General features: G+C 44.0%; 1 protein-coding gene across 3 annotated transcripts in view; it reads right to left on the bottom strand.

Moving 5' to 3' along the window:
• The window catches only part of NPL (N-acetylneuraminate pyruvate lyase), a 36342-nt gene extending 20339 nt beyond the window's left edge, over window positions 1–16003 (bottom strand). The window contains exons 1-5 of one of the 3 annotated variants that reach the window (XM_057543462.1): window positions 15877–15922; window positions 14743–14859; window positions 11789–11873; window positions 2184–2257; window positions 962–1049 (exon numbers count right to left, since the gene is read on the bottom strand). In XM_057543462.1, the coding sequence (XP_057399445.1) occupies window positions 962–1049; window positions 2184–2257; window positions 11789–11873; window positions 14743–14785 (290 nt within the window). In that variant the 5' untranslated portion in view covers window positions 14786–14859; window positions 15877–15922. Of the gene's footprint in view, window positions 1–961; window positions 1050–2183; window positions 2258–11788; window positions 11874–14742; window positions 14860–15876 lie in introns of all 3 variants that reach the window. The other 2 variants (XM_007175191.3, XM_007175190.3) reach the window with 2 other exon arrangements.
• Window positions 16004–16086: the final 83 nt, after the last annotated feature.

Here is a 16086-nt window from a genome sequence, read left to right as displayed (position 1 = left end):
GACTGAAAATCAGCTGAAAACTGAAGGTCACCAGAAAGTGCATACGTGGACACGCATTCACATTTGGCGTATAATTTCAGAGTATCCAAGTTGCTCTAAAGCCATTTAAGGGTCCCCAAAGTGGGCAGGGGCTTTGCACTGACAACCTCTGCTCCAGGCTCACTTGAGACTAACCTCCGATCTTTGCCTCCACCTAAGGCACCGTCAATCACCCTTCTCTGATCCCTGTTTACACTATTTATCGGAAGGATCAGTGTTAGTTTTCATGGTCTGACATCTCCATTGGATGGTAAGCAACCTGAGGGCAGAGATCCTGTTTTGTATCTCCAGTGCCAGCGCAGTGCATAACACACGATGCATAACAGGGCAGAAGAGACCACAAATCAAGCTTGGTTAATTGCCGTGCTTATTGAACGGATGCTGTCCTATTTGTTTCACCGTGGCACAAATTGAGTGTTATAACCAAATACATTAACTCACTGAAGTGTAGCGGGTGCAGAAAGCTCCCTAAGACTACAAGAGGAAACACCACAAAGAGCATGCTGAGTCACACGCGGAGAGACTTGTAAGGAGGCAACAGGCTGACGTAACCACCAGGAGCCACCCTACGACCGGAAGGAGTAGGAGCTGCTCAGCAGAAGGGCCAGGAGCCCAGCAGCCAGGCACCAGGGCCCTCCTCCACATCCCTTCGGGCCCGGGACAGGGAACCGGAGGGACTGGCCTGGTAGATAACACAAGAGGCGGTTTCCAGTTTCCCGATGGGATCTCTGGGAGCCGGCTGCGTCTGGCCGCCCTGCCACACGGAAAGGAAGGGCGCTCCTCTGCCTCAGCTCCTCTTCCCACGAGCTGCCCTCAGGCCTGGCGTGTGGTCGGAGAGCGGGGAGGCTGCGTCCTCTGGGGTAGAGCTGTGGTCTACGCGGCTCTTGCAGACGTGCGTGTTTATCTTGATGCAGCCACTCACTTGTTCCTCCCTTCTGTCACCCACTCCTCCGCGACCCGGCAGCGCTCTGAGATGCTCAGGGACAGGCCTTCTCCTGTCGTGCCATTCACTGTTCCGAACAGAGAGTCAGTCAGTGGGACCAACCGATACCTTTCGTTCTTCCAGCACCAACGCTGGCAGTGCAGGGGCAGAAATCCCTGCTCAGGAGGAAGGGACACGGAGAAACACCAGAGGACAGAATCTGGGTGGGTGGGGTGATGCCACGTTTCCATTTCCACCTCAGACTCAGCCTTTTTTCCATCCTCACCTCGTCAAAAGGAGTGGGAAGGTTAAGTATGACTTGCAATTTACCAATCTCGTTTTCAGGGATAGAGAGTATTTTAAATGGAGACAGAGGTAACTGCCCATGTTTCAGGCGAATCTCCGAGCACGCCAGCCAGTTCTGTATTTGGGCTTGAATGGCAGGAAAACCAATACCATTCAGTACTGGGATGTCAAGGTGGTCATAAGTGGCGGTTACTTATGAAGACAATGGTGTGTACTACAGATCTAAAATGACCTCTGTCTATAGACCTGGGTCCCCGGACTCTTTAATCAATAGAAATTGATAAGAGGCCAGATGAGAATTCAGGCAAGGCTTTACTGAAGCTCCTGCTGCGGCATGAGGGAGGGGAGAAAAGAAAGAGGTGTCCTTGCTCGCTCCCCAAGGTGGCGAGCTGGTTCCTTAAAAGGGGTAACAACAGGGGCGGGTCTGTGGGTTGGGCAGGAGGTGTAGCTTAGGTGGTCTACCCACCCCCTCGGTGCTGCTGGGTGCAGGAATCCTGCGCGGTACCCTGCATGCTCCCAGTACCTTAGAAGTGGCAGTTGGCTTGTGGCCTTTTTGAATCTTATTGTTCATAATTGCCCCCACTGCTCATGTGTGTAGTGATTTTTACTCCCTAATAGTTTCTTTGTAGTCTGTTGCTCTCAGAGATGTTTGTCCAGGTGTAAGCACTCCGGTAAAGGGTCCCAGGTCCCAGCCTATCTCAGGTACGCTACCAAATTATATAATCTCCTGATCATCTTTTAGGTCTGAAATTGATGAGACTAAAAATCCACAAATTTTACATGGCTTAGCCAGGCTCAACCATAACCTGTGACACAATAACACTGTGACCTCCTAGCTAGTAATCTGGTGACAGCTACTTTCTAAGGACTGAGCTAGAGATATGTAGAGATATGTATATCTCTAAAGATGACTTACCAAAGATATTCTTCACTCCCTGTTCTTCTACAAGATAATCCACATACCGACCAATGACTGAGAAGTTGATTTCTCTGAAAGACATAAAGAAAAAAAATTAGAAAAAAAATGCGTATTTATTCTTTTCTAGATTATTCAATTCATCCCCACAATTATAAACTGCTCTCTCTAGTTAATAGTTATTCAAATCCACCTAAGCAGTCTGAAATTCTTAGCCTGCTCTGAATAATGCTTGGGTTTTTTTCTTCCCTTGAGTCTGGTGGTTTCTCTACTCAGCCATACGTGCCTCACTTATGTGAGAAAAGCACTATTAGTTATCCACAAAGGTTTTATGTTTAAACTTCATCACAAGTAATACTTAAAAAGTAGTTAATTATCTTTTGCCCTTTGGGGGCGGAGTGATGGCTGGGGGCATGGTTAAATGAGAACTTAACATTTTCCATGTGGTGAGAAGCAATCATTTCTTAGGCTTACAAAATAAGAAAATTCAAACTTAGTAATTTAAGAATTTTAGCACTTAATATTTGTCACAATAAATGAAGGCTTAAAGCCATTTATATGTGTTAGTGTTAAACTGAAGAGGGATAACAGTTGAAAAGGAACTTTGTCATCACTTTGCCTTTCAAAGTGTTATCTGCGGAACAGCAGCATCAGCATCTGGGGGAATTTGTTGGAAATGAAGAGTCCCAGGCCGCACACAGTTCTCCTGGTCAGAATCTGCACTGTAACAAGACATCCATGTGATCTGCATGCACTTTGCCGTTTGAAGAGTACTGACCTTGCAAAGATCTGATGCTTAAAATCATATTGAGTTTAAAAACCTAGAAACTAACTCACAGACAGATCAGATAAAGTGACCTGTTCTCAATCAAAATAGAGGTGGGGGGACTTCCCTGGTGGCGCTGTGGTTAAGAATCCGCCTGCCAATGCAGGGGACACAGGTTCGAGCCCTGGTCCAGGAAGATCCCACATGCCGCGAAGCCACTAAGTCCATGTGCCACAACTACTGAGCCTACGCTCTAGAGCCTGCGAGCCACAACTACTGAAGCCCGCGTGCCTAGAGCCCATGCTCCGCAACAAGAGAAGCCACTGCAATGAGAAGCCCGTGCACCGCAACGAAGAGTAGTCCCCGCTCGCCGCAACTAGAGAAAGCCTGCGCGCAGCAACGAAGACTCAACGCAGCCAAAAATAAATAAATTAAAAAAATTTATAAAATAAAAATACAGGTGGGGAGGATGGAGGATGGAGAAGGAAAATACAAAGGAAAATGGTGGGGCAAGTGTGTGTTAAATGTTGCCGAATGCATGGTTGCCAAGAACACTAAGTACTAGTTGGCTAGTACTTCTGTATTTTCGTCAGCGGGGCCAGAGAATCCTAATGTAAGTTTAACCTTATTAACATTCTTTTCATCTTTACTAATTGTATTCCTTAAAAAACAAAATGGAACCAAAATATCAGATGCATATAGAAAACAAAGACATCAAAGCATATATGTCAAAGGGAATAGGAACAATAGAGATAAAAACAAAGAATGCATAGGCAACCACTGCCCACAAACCTCAAAAGACAACTAGTCCAAGCTGCCACTTGGGGAAAGGTAGGTTTTAATGTAGTTAAAAGGCCTGCAAGGGGAGCAAACTCTCTCCACAACGGCTCATGCCTGAAATATCATAACACTGCCCCTCCCTGTCCCACTTGCTCAAATGCCAAATCTTTGCTTATCAGTCTCACTGAGCAAGACTCCAAGATGGGGGAGTTAGCTGCCTAGACAATCATCTCAGGACCTTCAGTTAGGTCAGCTTGAGCCGCTCAACTTCTTGAAATCTCTCTGCCTCAGATATATATATCTGACCACTTGGGACCACACCTTTACACCACACTAGCCCCCTGCTGCTTCCATCAGCTCTTCCCCACTTGGGACAAGCCCTGAGATGCAGGAACAATTAGCTGGGGCTTTGTTTGTGTGACACCAACTTTGGTTTTGACCAATGATGTCCATCTACTCGTGCAAGTAACTTTCCAATCACAGATTGGAAACTGGGAATAAAGTCTCTGGGCGATAGCTTGTGTTGGGGTCACAGATTCAAACACAGTGGCTCCTGCACACTTTCACTGATGTCTTGACACTTTCCCAGTCCCACTCTGGCCACATACTCAGACACTGAGAGCAGGCCTGGCCTTTTCAGCAAGGAGGAGCCTGCAGAGCTCCAGATGACTGAGGCCTGGTAGGCACTGTACTCACTTTGATGTGCTTTCTTTTGGTTTAATCGAATGTTTTCTTATTTGGAAAGGGAAGCTAGAGAGCTTGTTTCCATTGCCAGAAGTGCTTAAGGAAGAAATTTAGTCTTTTAGGGTGCATGTGTGTATCCCCAAAGTGGACTCTAAACTCAGCAAGGACCCCCACTACCAAGGGGCCCCTCTATCGGCCAGTCCAGCACAAGTGCTCAGCACTGCACCTGGCTTCAATTAAAGGCTCAATCATTATTGCTGTTATTATTCCTCAGTGACAAGTTCCTCACAGCCTCAGCAAAGTTCATCTCTCTATTATCATGAACATCACTTTGTAAATTGTTTATGCCCACCCTCCAGTCTGGAGCAAGAACCTCCTGAAGGCAAGAACTGTGCCTTTTATACCTTACAATCTCTCATCCGCACCTGGTACAGCACAGACACTCCACAAAGGCTAGCGAAGGAGCCGTGATGCAGGAATTCACAATGATGATGAAACAGCCATAATCTCTGCTTTAAAAGCAGATTATCTCCACACTTGCAGGATGTGTTTACATTTCACTACCATATTAACTGAGCAAAGAAAATAGCATATATAAATAACTAAAATATTGAGAAAAATACAACCAAGGCTGTGATTGGTTAGAAGGTGTATAGAGGTTCAGCAGGGGACTGATAATTCCACTTAGGGAGGCTGGGAAGGAGACTTCAAGGACGAGGTGGATCTGGAATAAATAGGGTGAAATCCTATGATCCTCTTTCCCTCTGACTGTGTTGAGAGCTGCTATTTGTCTGGCCCTACTCTGGTGTCCTCCTTCTAGAGAGCTGGCCACACCCTCAGGCAGATCTAGGCCAGCATGTGAACCCTCCAGCTCCTTCTCCTTCCTCAGAGAACTCCACGCTGTTTTATGGCATCAATGTAGCAGTACTTTTGTCTACACTCCCCCCCTCTCCCCCACTCCTTTAGGCCTTGCTGGATGACAGCTACGATAATTCCACTCAGGTTAGGGGTGCTAATGGGTGATACATCATCTATTCCTTCAAGAAAGCAGTTTGCTTTTTCTTATAAAATGTCCCTAGCCTATAGGAGTGACACTAATGGTGGAATTCAGGGGCAGTGGCAGAGCCCCCCACAATGTCCTTGGACTTATGGCCTTTTGGAACTACCAAATCTCCTTAGAGAGATCAGAGGTTGAAGAGGGATGGCTCCTATACATGTTTCGTTTGACTTTCACAACGTTAACATTTCTTTTCATGTTAAAAAAAAAAACAAAACCTTTGTTTGAAAAGCCAGACAAGGGAAATGCAAATATAAACCACAATGAGATATCGCCTCACACCTGTCAGAATGGCTATCATCAATAAGAACACAAATGTTGGCAAGGATGTGGAGAAAAAGGAACCCTTGTACACTGTTGGTGGGAATGTAAATTCGCACATCCACTATGGAAAACAGTATGGGGTTTCTCAAAAAAACTAAAAATAGAACTACCATATGACCTAGCAATTCCACTCCTGGGTATATACCTGAAAAAGACAAAAACACTAATTTGAAAAGATGCACGCACCCCAATGTTCATAGCAGCATTATTTACAATTGCCAAGATACGGAAGCAACCTAAGTGTCCATTAACAGATGAATGGATAAAGAAGATGTGGTATATATACGATGGAATACCACTCAGCCATAAAAAAGAACGAAATGTTGCCATTTGCAGCAACACAGATGGACTTGGAGGGCATTAGGCTAAGTGAAATAAGTCAGGCAGAGAAAGACAAATACTGTATGATAGCACTTACATGTGGAATCTAAAAAATATAACAGACTAGTGAATATAACCAAAAAAAAAAGAATACTCGCAGATACAGAAAACAAACTAGTGGTTACCGGTTGGAAGAGGGAAGGGGAGAGGGGCAATTTAGGGTTAGGGGATTAAGAGGTACAAACTATTAGGTATAAAATAAGCTATAAGGATACACTGTACAACAAGGGGAATATAGCCAATATTTTATAATAACTATAAATGGAGTATGACCTTTAAAAACTGTGAATCACTATATTGTATACCTGTAACTTAGATAATAAAAAAAAGAAAACCCGGATGATCTAACAAGGCCAGGCCCACATTTCCATACAGCACCAACTGGCTGGGAAGAGCAGTGGCTGTCTGCTTTGGAGGCACAGAAGCCCCCCAGGTCACCTCAGAGATTTCAGATACCTGCCTGACTGTAGGTGCGAGGTTTGCAGCCCTTGACAGAAGATGCTCAGGGCTCCAGTCACAAATGGGCCCAGGGAAATCACCCAGCGGTGTTACCATATTTGTCACAAAGGCACCCCAAATAGCAGGGCTAGGGTGGCAAGAGGATGATAATTCTCTCTGGGGACTCTGTTCCCTTCCCTATTTTCCCACCCTACGCTACCTCCCTAGGGTGCCTGGGTTTATATTCATTATTGCAGGCACTGAACCCGTTATTGCGCAGTCACTACAGAGAGTGGAAAGAATGAGACTGGGTAATTATTCTCCCCACTGGCTGGCCGTTTGGGGCTCGTTGCTCCTGGAAGGTGAGAGATAGGCCAGTTCACTGGGAAAGGCTCCACTGGCTCTCCACTGCCTCATCTCTTCCGTCATGAGCCCTACAAACACCTCTTAGCACCTACGGGGAGAGTGGCCCAGAACCAAACTCCATGCTTGCTGTAGACATTCTCATACTTGTTGTTTTGTAAACGTGAACAGATTTTTAACGCTTTAGTTTTGTTTGGTTTTTTGTTGTTGTTCTTCTTCTTTGGCCATGCCACATGGCACATGGGATCTTAGTTCCCCCACCAGGGGTTGAACCTGCGCCCCCTGCACTGGAAGCGCAAAGTCTTAACTATGGGACCATCAGGGAAGTCTTAACTACGGGACCATCACACTTAACTCCAATGTAATGTCTTAATTTCAGTTCTCATGGGTTCAGATTCTGTCTTAGGACCACGATTTTTTAAAAATAAAAGTACTTGACTTTTTTCATATTACAGAAGCTATATATTTTAGAAAGTACACACAATAAAAGAGAAAAAAAAAACCACTCAGGATCTCCCTAGAGATTATTACTCTCATTAGTTTGATATTTTTCTATTCACAAATACACAATATAGTATTTTCTTAAATAAATGTAGTCATATTGTACATAGTACTGTAATATTTTTTTCACTTAGCATTCCAAATTGGATATTTTCCCACATTCTCAGATATTGTTACTATACTGGCTGCACAGCATTTCATTGTATGGAAGAAGATAATTAATTTAGCTAAGCCTCTATTCTTGGACATTTAGTTTACTTCCAAACTATGTTAAGAGGGCGGAACATTTATCAAATGATTTTTGCCACAAATTGAGGCCTAGAGTAGGTGAATTGTGAAACTGCATGTAGATTATATTTCTTCTCTTAGCGTATAAGGATAATAGAATTTTTCCGAAGCAGCTTTTCAGAGAAAAATCCCTACTGCTATACATTTCTTCTCCTGGTGCATCACACACGGTGAAAGACTTTCACTTTATTTGAGAACGCGAATCAACAGGACAGGTTCTTTTCATAACTGGCATGAGCTGGCATGCGTATCAGAAAATCTGACGTTCTGTCTCTTCGCCCATTATATGTATACTTCAGCATTCAAAATCAGATGGAAGTTATGTGCCCTTTTTGGCAAAATAACTACTTGGTTACTTCAAAATTCCTTTGGCAGAGAAGCATGCAGGGACGATAAGTACCCCACCTTGCCAGAGGTAGAAAACATCCTGTTCTGGAAATCTGGGTCGTTTAGTCTCCCAGAACAGTTACAAAGACAATAATCTATACAACTCCGAATCCAGCAGGCCAGGCCCTTTCTGACTGGTTGGGTAACAGGCTTGTTGTTACTAGAGGGTGTTGTGAAGATTCCCATGGTGAAGTCAAGGGCATTTGAGGGAGAAAACACAACTTTTTTCTAGACATTTTGGCCAATCTGAAATGGACTTTCTGTTCTAATGACTGTGAATGTACCCAAAGGAAAGTGATTTCTTGAAACAACTAAGGAATGCAGAAGTCTTTCACTCTAGTGTAGAAAAAGATGGGAGTTGGGATGGGTAGAGACAGACCTTCCTTTCCAGCTATGTGTTAATCTTTAGGATCTTGGTTTCATCAACTGCAAAAATAGAGATAACAGCTCTTTCTCACTGAGTTGCTGTCAAGATTTAAGTGGAATATGTCCATGAAAATGCCCAGCATGAAGACTGACACGTAGTCTTTAGCCAATCAGTATTAGCTTCCTTTCCTCATGAAATAACAAAATTATTCACTCATGAAATAACCAAATTTACCACACACTGTGCGAGATGCTGAAGATAAATAAGAAGATAAATAAGATATGTGCTCAGTCCCCATGTATGGTCTGCATAAGGTTAAGCAGCTCATAGCCTGTTGGGAGAGACAGGCATGTAACAAACAGTTATTGTAACAATTATCATAAATAATTGTGATGTAATGTGAAAAGGTAGGCACAGGATACTATGGGACCACAGAGGAAGGACTCTATACTGCTTTCTATGGAAAGTGGGGAAGAATCATCAGAGGATGGTTTTGATGGATGAATAGATGTATTCAATTGGAGCAGAGAATGGAGAGGGTGATGGCAGAAAAAGGCAGAAGAAACAATGTGTAAAGGCAGAGGGAAGAAAGGGGATGAGGTGTTTGGGGAAATAGAAACGTAGCAGGAAAGGTAGACTGTAAAGGACTTCCTATGTCAGCCCAGGCTCCTGGGCTTTAACCTTCAGACCAGTTCATCCCAGACTTTTATGTGCTAAAGAATCATCCAGGGACACCATTAAAAGGCAGGTTCTGGTTCAGTGGTATGTAGCAGCGCCTGGGTTTCTGCATTTCTAGCAAGTTCCTATGTGATGCTGGAGCTAATGGTCCATGGTCTGTACGAGTAGCAAGGCTTAGACAAAAGGGAATTCAGATTCTTAAAGAGTAAATCTAACAAATGATTAGATTTATTTAGGAGGACTGGACTACAGTGTGGAGGACAGATTGGAGTTGCAGGTACTCAGGCATTCTTACTTAATGGAGATCACCACAATATCCCTAATAATATTTAACATCAGAGGACTTCAGACTCTTAGCGTTTGAATGGGCCTTAGAGATAATGTGGTTGAACTCTGTCTCTTCATAAAATATGAGAGAATTTACAAGGTGACAAGAGCTCCCCAGGGTCAGACAGCTAGTGGTATCAAAGCTGGGGGTCAAGAACCCAGATACTCTAACTAAAATCTATTTAACCATGTTTTTGCTGACAACTTCCCCACTCTAGGACATCAACTTATATTCAGAGTTGAATCATTAGAATTATGAAGAAAAAATGTTCAGCCATTCTGAATTACGGAGGCCATGGTTTACTCTAAGAGCCAGGTTAGGAAAACTCCTGTGATGTCTGGTCACCAGGCAGAATTTCCAGGTGTTAGATTCCATGTGGCTCTTCTTTCTGTCCTGTCTCTTAGAAACATGTCAGAAATGCAGATTCCCTTGTGGGCGAGTGGGTTAATGGCCACCTGCTATTGGTGGGTGCTCCAAACCTGCTTCATACCTATAGGAATGTTTGGATGGAGCAGAAAGATGGAGAGAAAAGGGAACTAACAAAACTTACATGTCTACTATGTGCCATGTACTGACACACATTTTGATTTAATTTAAATTCTTACAAGGCCCTTATTAAAAAAATGCATTTTTATTTTTATTTCACACCTTAGGAAAGTGAGGGTCCTAGAAAAGAATTCATGAAAAAAGAGGAAATTGTGTAATGGAGGCAACAGGGCCAGAGGTATTTGGGAAACAGAGAAGGATCCGGAAAAGCAGAGTCACTTCAGTTATATCTAATATGCGTGGGTCCTGGTGTCCCAGGAAAATGGCAGGATAGAGAAAGCACAGTGACACTCCGCAGGTCCCAGATGAACAAACAAGACTTAGAAGAAGCCACTTCTAGGCTAAGACGGGTCTGATTAAAACGGTTAAAGTAGTATCAACCAGATGTAATGTTTTGAGCTTGCAAACAGGATCTTACTCCATAACAGGAAGTAAATCCTGTCTGCTCACACAATCACATGCCTTCTGTTTTATCTGCCCAACAAGTAGCTGACACATTGAGGAAGAGCTGACTTCAGTCTTTCTTAGGGCTTGTGGAAATGGAGAAGCAACAGAAAAAAAAAAATTGCTATTAACCATTGAATAATTTACATGCCATCTCAGCAAGAATTTTATTTAGACCGAGTAAAGATGTGATTTTTCAAGAATCTTAGAAGCCAGAAGTCTTGAACTCCAATGATCTAAGGGAAAACTGTGATATGGTCAACTTTGAATGAGAATGGTAAAAGTCATAAGAAATTTCATCTACTTTAAAGGGGTAGGGTTAAGGTTTACAAAATTCAGTAACAGAAGACCAAAAATGTAAAAGCCTTATTTAAAGATACCTTAAATACCTCATCTTCCGTTTACTTCTTATGCCACAATAGCAATTCAAACTTATTGACCTAAGCACATACTGACCCTGTGCTAAGCACTGTTATATGGATTATCCCATTTTAATACTCATAACTCCATGATGTAGGTATGACTCCGTTTAAGTTTTACAGAGGAAGAAAGGAGAAGCTTAAAGAAGCCAGAATTCTGACTGTTTTGGCAAACTGACTCCTCTAACAGGTTAAAACACTTAGATCCAGATGGTGGATAAATCCCCAACTTATTAATGGCAATGTCCAGGGGGGGAGTTACATATTGCTCATGGATGCCCGGGGCACATGACCACTAACTGCTAGTACCAGCAAAGGGACTGCCATAACATTCACTGGAAAATGCTTGCTTGGGTAACAATTTCTCAGCAATCATCTGTTGTTACCTCCCTCTTGCAAGCTCCCCAACATTTAACCAATGTTGAAACGTGACTGTAAGACATGCCTAAGGGGGCCGTCTGGCAGCTATCTTCCCCACTTCCCTCAGGGTAGGACATTTTCATCACTTCCATGGACAGTCTAGAGACAGGATCTAGAGGCCAGAACTCGATATCAAATCCTGCTAAAATGAGATTCTCCTCACCCAACTCCACTGGCCTTATTTGGGAAGGCCAGGGCTCTGCTGAAATGCAAGGAGAATTTGCTTTGTGGGGCTACAGACACTGGGAGGAAGGCAAGCTGCCATATCTTACCTCTTCTCCTTCTGCACTGTTTGTGATATAGAGACCTCTTCTCTGACTTGGGGTCAGAGACAGTGCAGGGGCAGAAGCTGCAGAGTCTAATCGACCGCTGCTATAGAGACCTTCTGACCATTGGGGTGGAGGGAGATCCCTTTAGTCCCAAACCATAGTTACCCATGCTCAGTCATTGGCGTGATGGTCGCAGCAACAAGACCTTGAAGTTTCTTCTTCGGGGAGGCCATTGAGCTGCTGAAAAAGTCTGGAAAACATACAGCGTAATTCCTCTCCTTCTTCTAGGAATGTCAATTAATGATAAAACTCGGGGGCAAAGTCTGTTCCCACAAAGTTTAGAACTGTGAAAAATGCTTACAAGTATACAAACACACAGAGCAAATGAGAAGAATGTAAAATGTGACAGCTTCATTTTTATAGAGGAGGAAACTATATTTTAAAGACAGGAGATTTGGAGACAAGAAGAGCAATGTTCTGGGAAAACACCATTGGAAAGGCCTCCTGTTTTATCTATATGGATGACTGAGGCAATCTGAAACCTCAGAGAGCAGGGGTGAATAGCAGCAGAAGAAAGAATATGAACCTAACTCAGTGAGGTCGAATATATAAAAAATTACTTATTGCTCAAGTTGAAATATGGTCAGGAGAAAAGGGACATTCTTATCTCTTTCTATATCTTCATACTGTTAAGCAAGAATCTCCTCTAAAATCAGTACTTAAGTCTTAAGGCTTCAGTGTGATCTACAAGACTATCTTCAGATTTGCCTAACTATCCTTTCATATGCTGGTTTTGACCAGTTTTTCCCTGTTTTCCTAGCTCTAGTAAATCGCATCACAAACATTTATTCACCTCTCCCCCACTAGACCAAGCCCCCCCCCAGGACAGGAAACAGATTTCATTTGCCTTTGCTTTCTCTGCACTGAGTGCTTTGCTGGACATCTCATGTTCAATTAAAAGGTGATGAATATATGGGTGATTGAATGAGGTGTTCAGACTGTAGCTCGATGATGACTTCCACAGATGGGGAGATCGCTGCTGAAACAGTGAACCTGGCAACACTCATTTGAGGCAAAAGCATCCCTCACCACCTGGCGAGTGTACCTGTCCACAACCAGCGTAAAAAAAGCCAAGAAGTTGCCCAAAACAGGCAATGAGAGGCAACAGAGCATCCTGGTTAGTAGCCTGCATTCCATAGGTAGACTGCCTGATTCAACCCACAGCTCTGCCACTTAAGTAGTTATAGAAGCATTGTTATTTTTTGAGCTGTAGGACATGAAAATTCGAAGCCACAAATGCAAAGTCTAACAATTGAAGAAGAAAATAAAATATAATCAGACAGTATTTGGTGACAATTGTACAAAAGATGTTTGGCTTAGAGAAAATACAAGAGAGGGTATATTATAGTTCTGAGGTCACTGGCACATTTAAAAACACAAATGCCCACTAGCAACTTACATCTTACCCACATAATGTAATAATTATGAACTATCTCATTTTGTTTGTTCTTTATAACTGTTAATCTCATCTCCCCACATAGGAGTATAAACTTCCAGAGTACAGAGATCATTCCTTCTACTTTTTCTGCATCTCCCAAGAGTCCTGGCTCAGGTGAGCCCTTGAAGCTAGAAACAGGGCAGAACAAGGACAAAAACATGAAAGGGTACAGTGTGGCAAAACTTATTGCTTTTGTGAAAGGCCAACGGTGATACCTCCCCTTATAAACAGATACGTCCCTGGGGAGGCTTGCTCCTGAAATTAAGCCCAAATCCTTCAAGTAGCTTTGCTCTGTACTGAAGGGCAATAAAGGGGAACCTTATCAGATATATAGGATACTAGGGTTTCTCTGACTTTTCGTAGTTTGAAGATGAGACTAACTCCTGTTGGAAGTTTTGGAAGAGAAATGTAATCACCTGGCCCAATGGGGGGAAATGCAAGGCCAATAACACAGGCCCAGTCTACCCCAGAGGAAGGTCTGAGCATCAAATGAGGTTGATGTTGTGCCCGCTGCACATCTTCACCTGGCCTTCCTGCATGCATCTCAACTCGATAGCCCAAAGCGAACCTGCCACCTGGCCTTCTCAACAATTTCTTCCTTTGCTCCTGACAGTACAGGGGTTAGAGCACCAGCTCTGGAGTCAGACTTCCTGGGCCTGCATCCTGGCTCCATCACTCACCAGCTGCGTGACTTTGGGACTGTTATTTAACCTCTCTGTGCTTCAGTTTCCCCTTCTGTAAATGGGGATAACAAGCATCATATTTCACAGGGTTGTTGAGAGAATTAAATTACTTAATTCTTGCAGAGTGATTAACAGCAGTGCCAGGCACATAGTAAGTACAGGTTCAGTCCCCTCCATGAAGTCTTGTCTGCTGACCACAGGACATTAGCAAGTAGCATTCCTTTATCAGCACACTCTTTCCTGTCATCTCAGCTCCACTGGTACCCCCCTCCCCAACCCTGGCTACTCTTTCCTGTTCAGAGACTAAGTCATTTCAGTTCCAACTGTTATCTTCTTTCCCTGCAATCCTCCTCTCCCACCTTACTGCCCCTCTCCTAACTTACCCTTTGTTACTTCTTATCTAGACCAATGGGCACAACTCCATGTCCAAGGGGCCCGTAGGGACTCAAGAAGGTTCAAGTGATAAGAGTCCAGAGAGCTAGGTTCCACATTAAAAGTCTCCTATATTGAAAAGTACTAGGCTGTACACCCTAGATTTCCATATTCTTGTGCTTTGGGCTGCATTTATTTCATATTTAGAGCAGTTATAAGAATATTCTTAGGATGGTCAAAAGCTTGGACTGGCAGATAGATAGATAGATATAGATATCCATATATCTCAAATTAAGTGCACTTAAATACAGTTTGATTGGTTAAAGATATGGGGCCTGGGAATCACTGTCCTAATCCCAACTCTCTTCTTCAAAATAGTCAGGCTGCCAGAGTAACCTTCCAGTAGCTCAGACATTTCTGATCTTGCTTTTGCCCTGCTGGAAAAAGGCCAATTAACTTCTTCCTGGCTTCCACAGGACAAATACCAAATTTCATGGTCTGGGTCTCCGTACAGATGTCTTCACACCTGAAGTGCACTAGCCCAACTGGTCCCCACTGCTACCTACCTTGTGCTGGCTTGTCCGGCTCTGCCACCCGGAATGGCAACATCTCCCACTTCAGCTCCTTCAGTATAACCAACTTTCAGAACTCACTTTAAAAACTAGAGAACATTCTCTGATGCCCTAAATGAAAATAACTTCTTACTCTTCAGAATTCCCTCAAACATTTGCTTTTCATTAAAAACTTTACATCAGAGATATTAGCAAGGTAGTTTTGGCTCGTCTAGAGTGTAAGCCATCAGGGGGCAAGAACAGCTTCAAAAATCTATCTTTGCACAGAGCAATACACTAAGTAAACGAGCAAAGACTGCTGGCTTTGTAAACTGTGAAACTGCTACAGGAAGAGATGGGTTAAAAAATCACAACAACCGTAACTGAGAATGATCCAGATTTTGTAAATTCGAGTTTTAAATAAAAACTGGGCAACGTGATGCTTTCAAATTCTTCATAGCTTGTATCAAAAACAAATAGAATGTTCTCCAGCCTAAGGCTTAATGTGAATTTAGAATGTTACTACTGAAACACTTGGGCAGGGCCTATTACTCTCGAAATCTTACACCTTTATCCACAGACAAGAACCCTTAGTGCAAAGAATTCAGGTTGCCTAAGTCAAATTCTCTTAAAAGGGAAAAGTTAAAAAAAAAAAATCTCTGGGGAAGGTGGAGGAGGAGGATGCAGCTCTGGGCATGAGGAATCACTCGAGAGAGAAATATTAATACTTGGAAAGGAAGAAACAAATAGAGAACCTAAACAAACAAACAAAAATGCAGAAATACAATTTCCCATCAAATGAAGGGATTGTATCACACTTAATCACTAAACTCTCTTCCCCCCAGTGGCTGCCTCTGATCATTTTGAAAAAAGGATCCTTAGGGCCCGGCTCTGTGGTCTGGACAGAATCCAGGGGAGTGGGTCCCTCTGCTCCGTCCGTACAGAGACACTCGCCCGGGCCGGGAAGGTGTCGCGTTCACACTTCCTCTGGCTCCATTTCCCAGCTCCCCTGCCTTGCCCTTTGCGTCCGGCCGTCAGCGCCTCGCCCACCCCCGAGTCCAGTGCCCCGGCCCTCTACCCCCGTTCCCTGACTGTCGGTCAGTGTCCATCCGCCCGTCCGTCAGTCCACGCCTGCGCGGCCGCGCTCACCCACTCGCCGCGGGTCCACCTCTGCCGCTCCGCGCAGCGCTCCCAAGCGCGCTTTTTATCGCCGGGGCCGCGCACCACGTGCCCGCCCCGCCCCGGGGCCTTGGGGCTGTAGCGCCGCCCCGCGCCGCCCCGCGCCGCCCCGAGCCCCAAAGCGTTAGGCAAAGGTGGAGTTCCCTCTTTCTGCGGGGTCCCCCGAACACCGGGGCCTGA

Source organism: Balaenoptera acutorostrata, chromosome 1 (assembly GCF_949987535.1).
Source record: "Balaenoptera acutorostrata chromosome 1, mBalAcu1.1, whole genome shotgun sequence".
Taxonomy (NCBI): Eukaryota; Metazoa; Chordata; class Mammalia; order Artiodactyla; family Balaenopteridae; genus Balaenoptera; species Balaenoptera acutorostrata.
The sequence above is the reverse complement of the archived record's forward strand: the minus strand, read 5'-3'. Positions and strand labels throughout refer to the sequence as shown.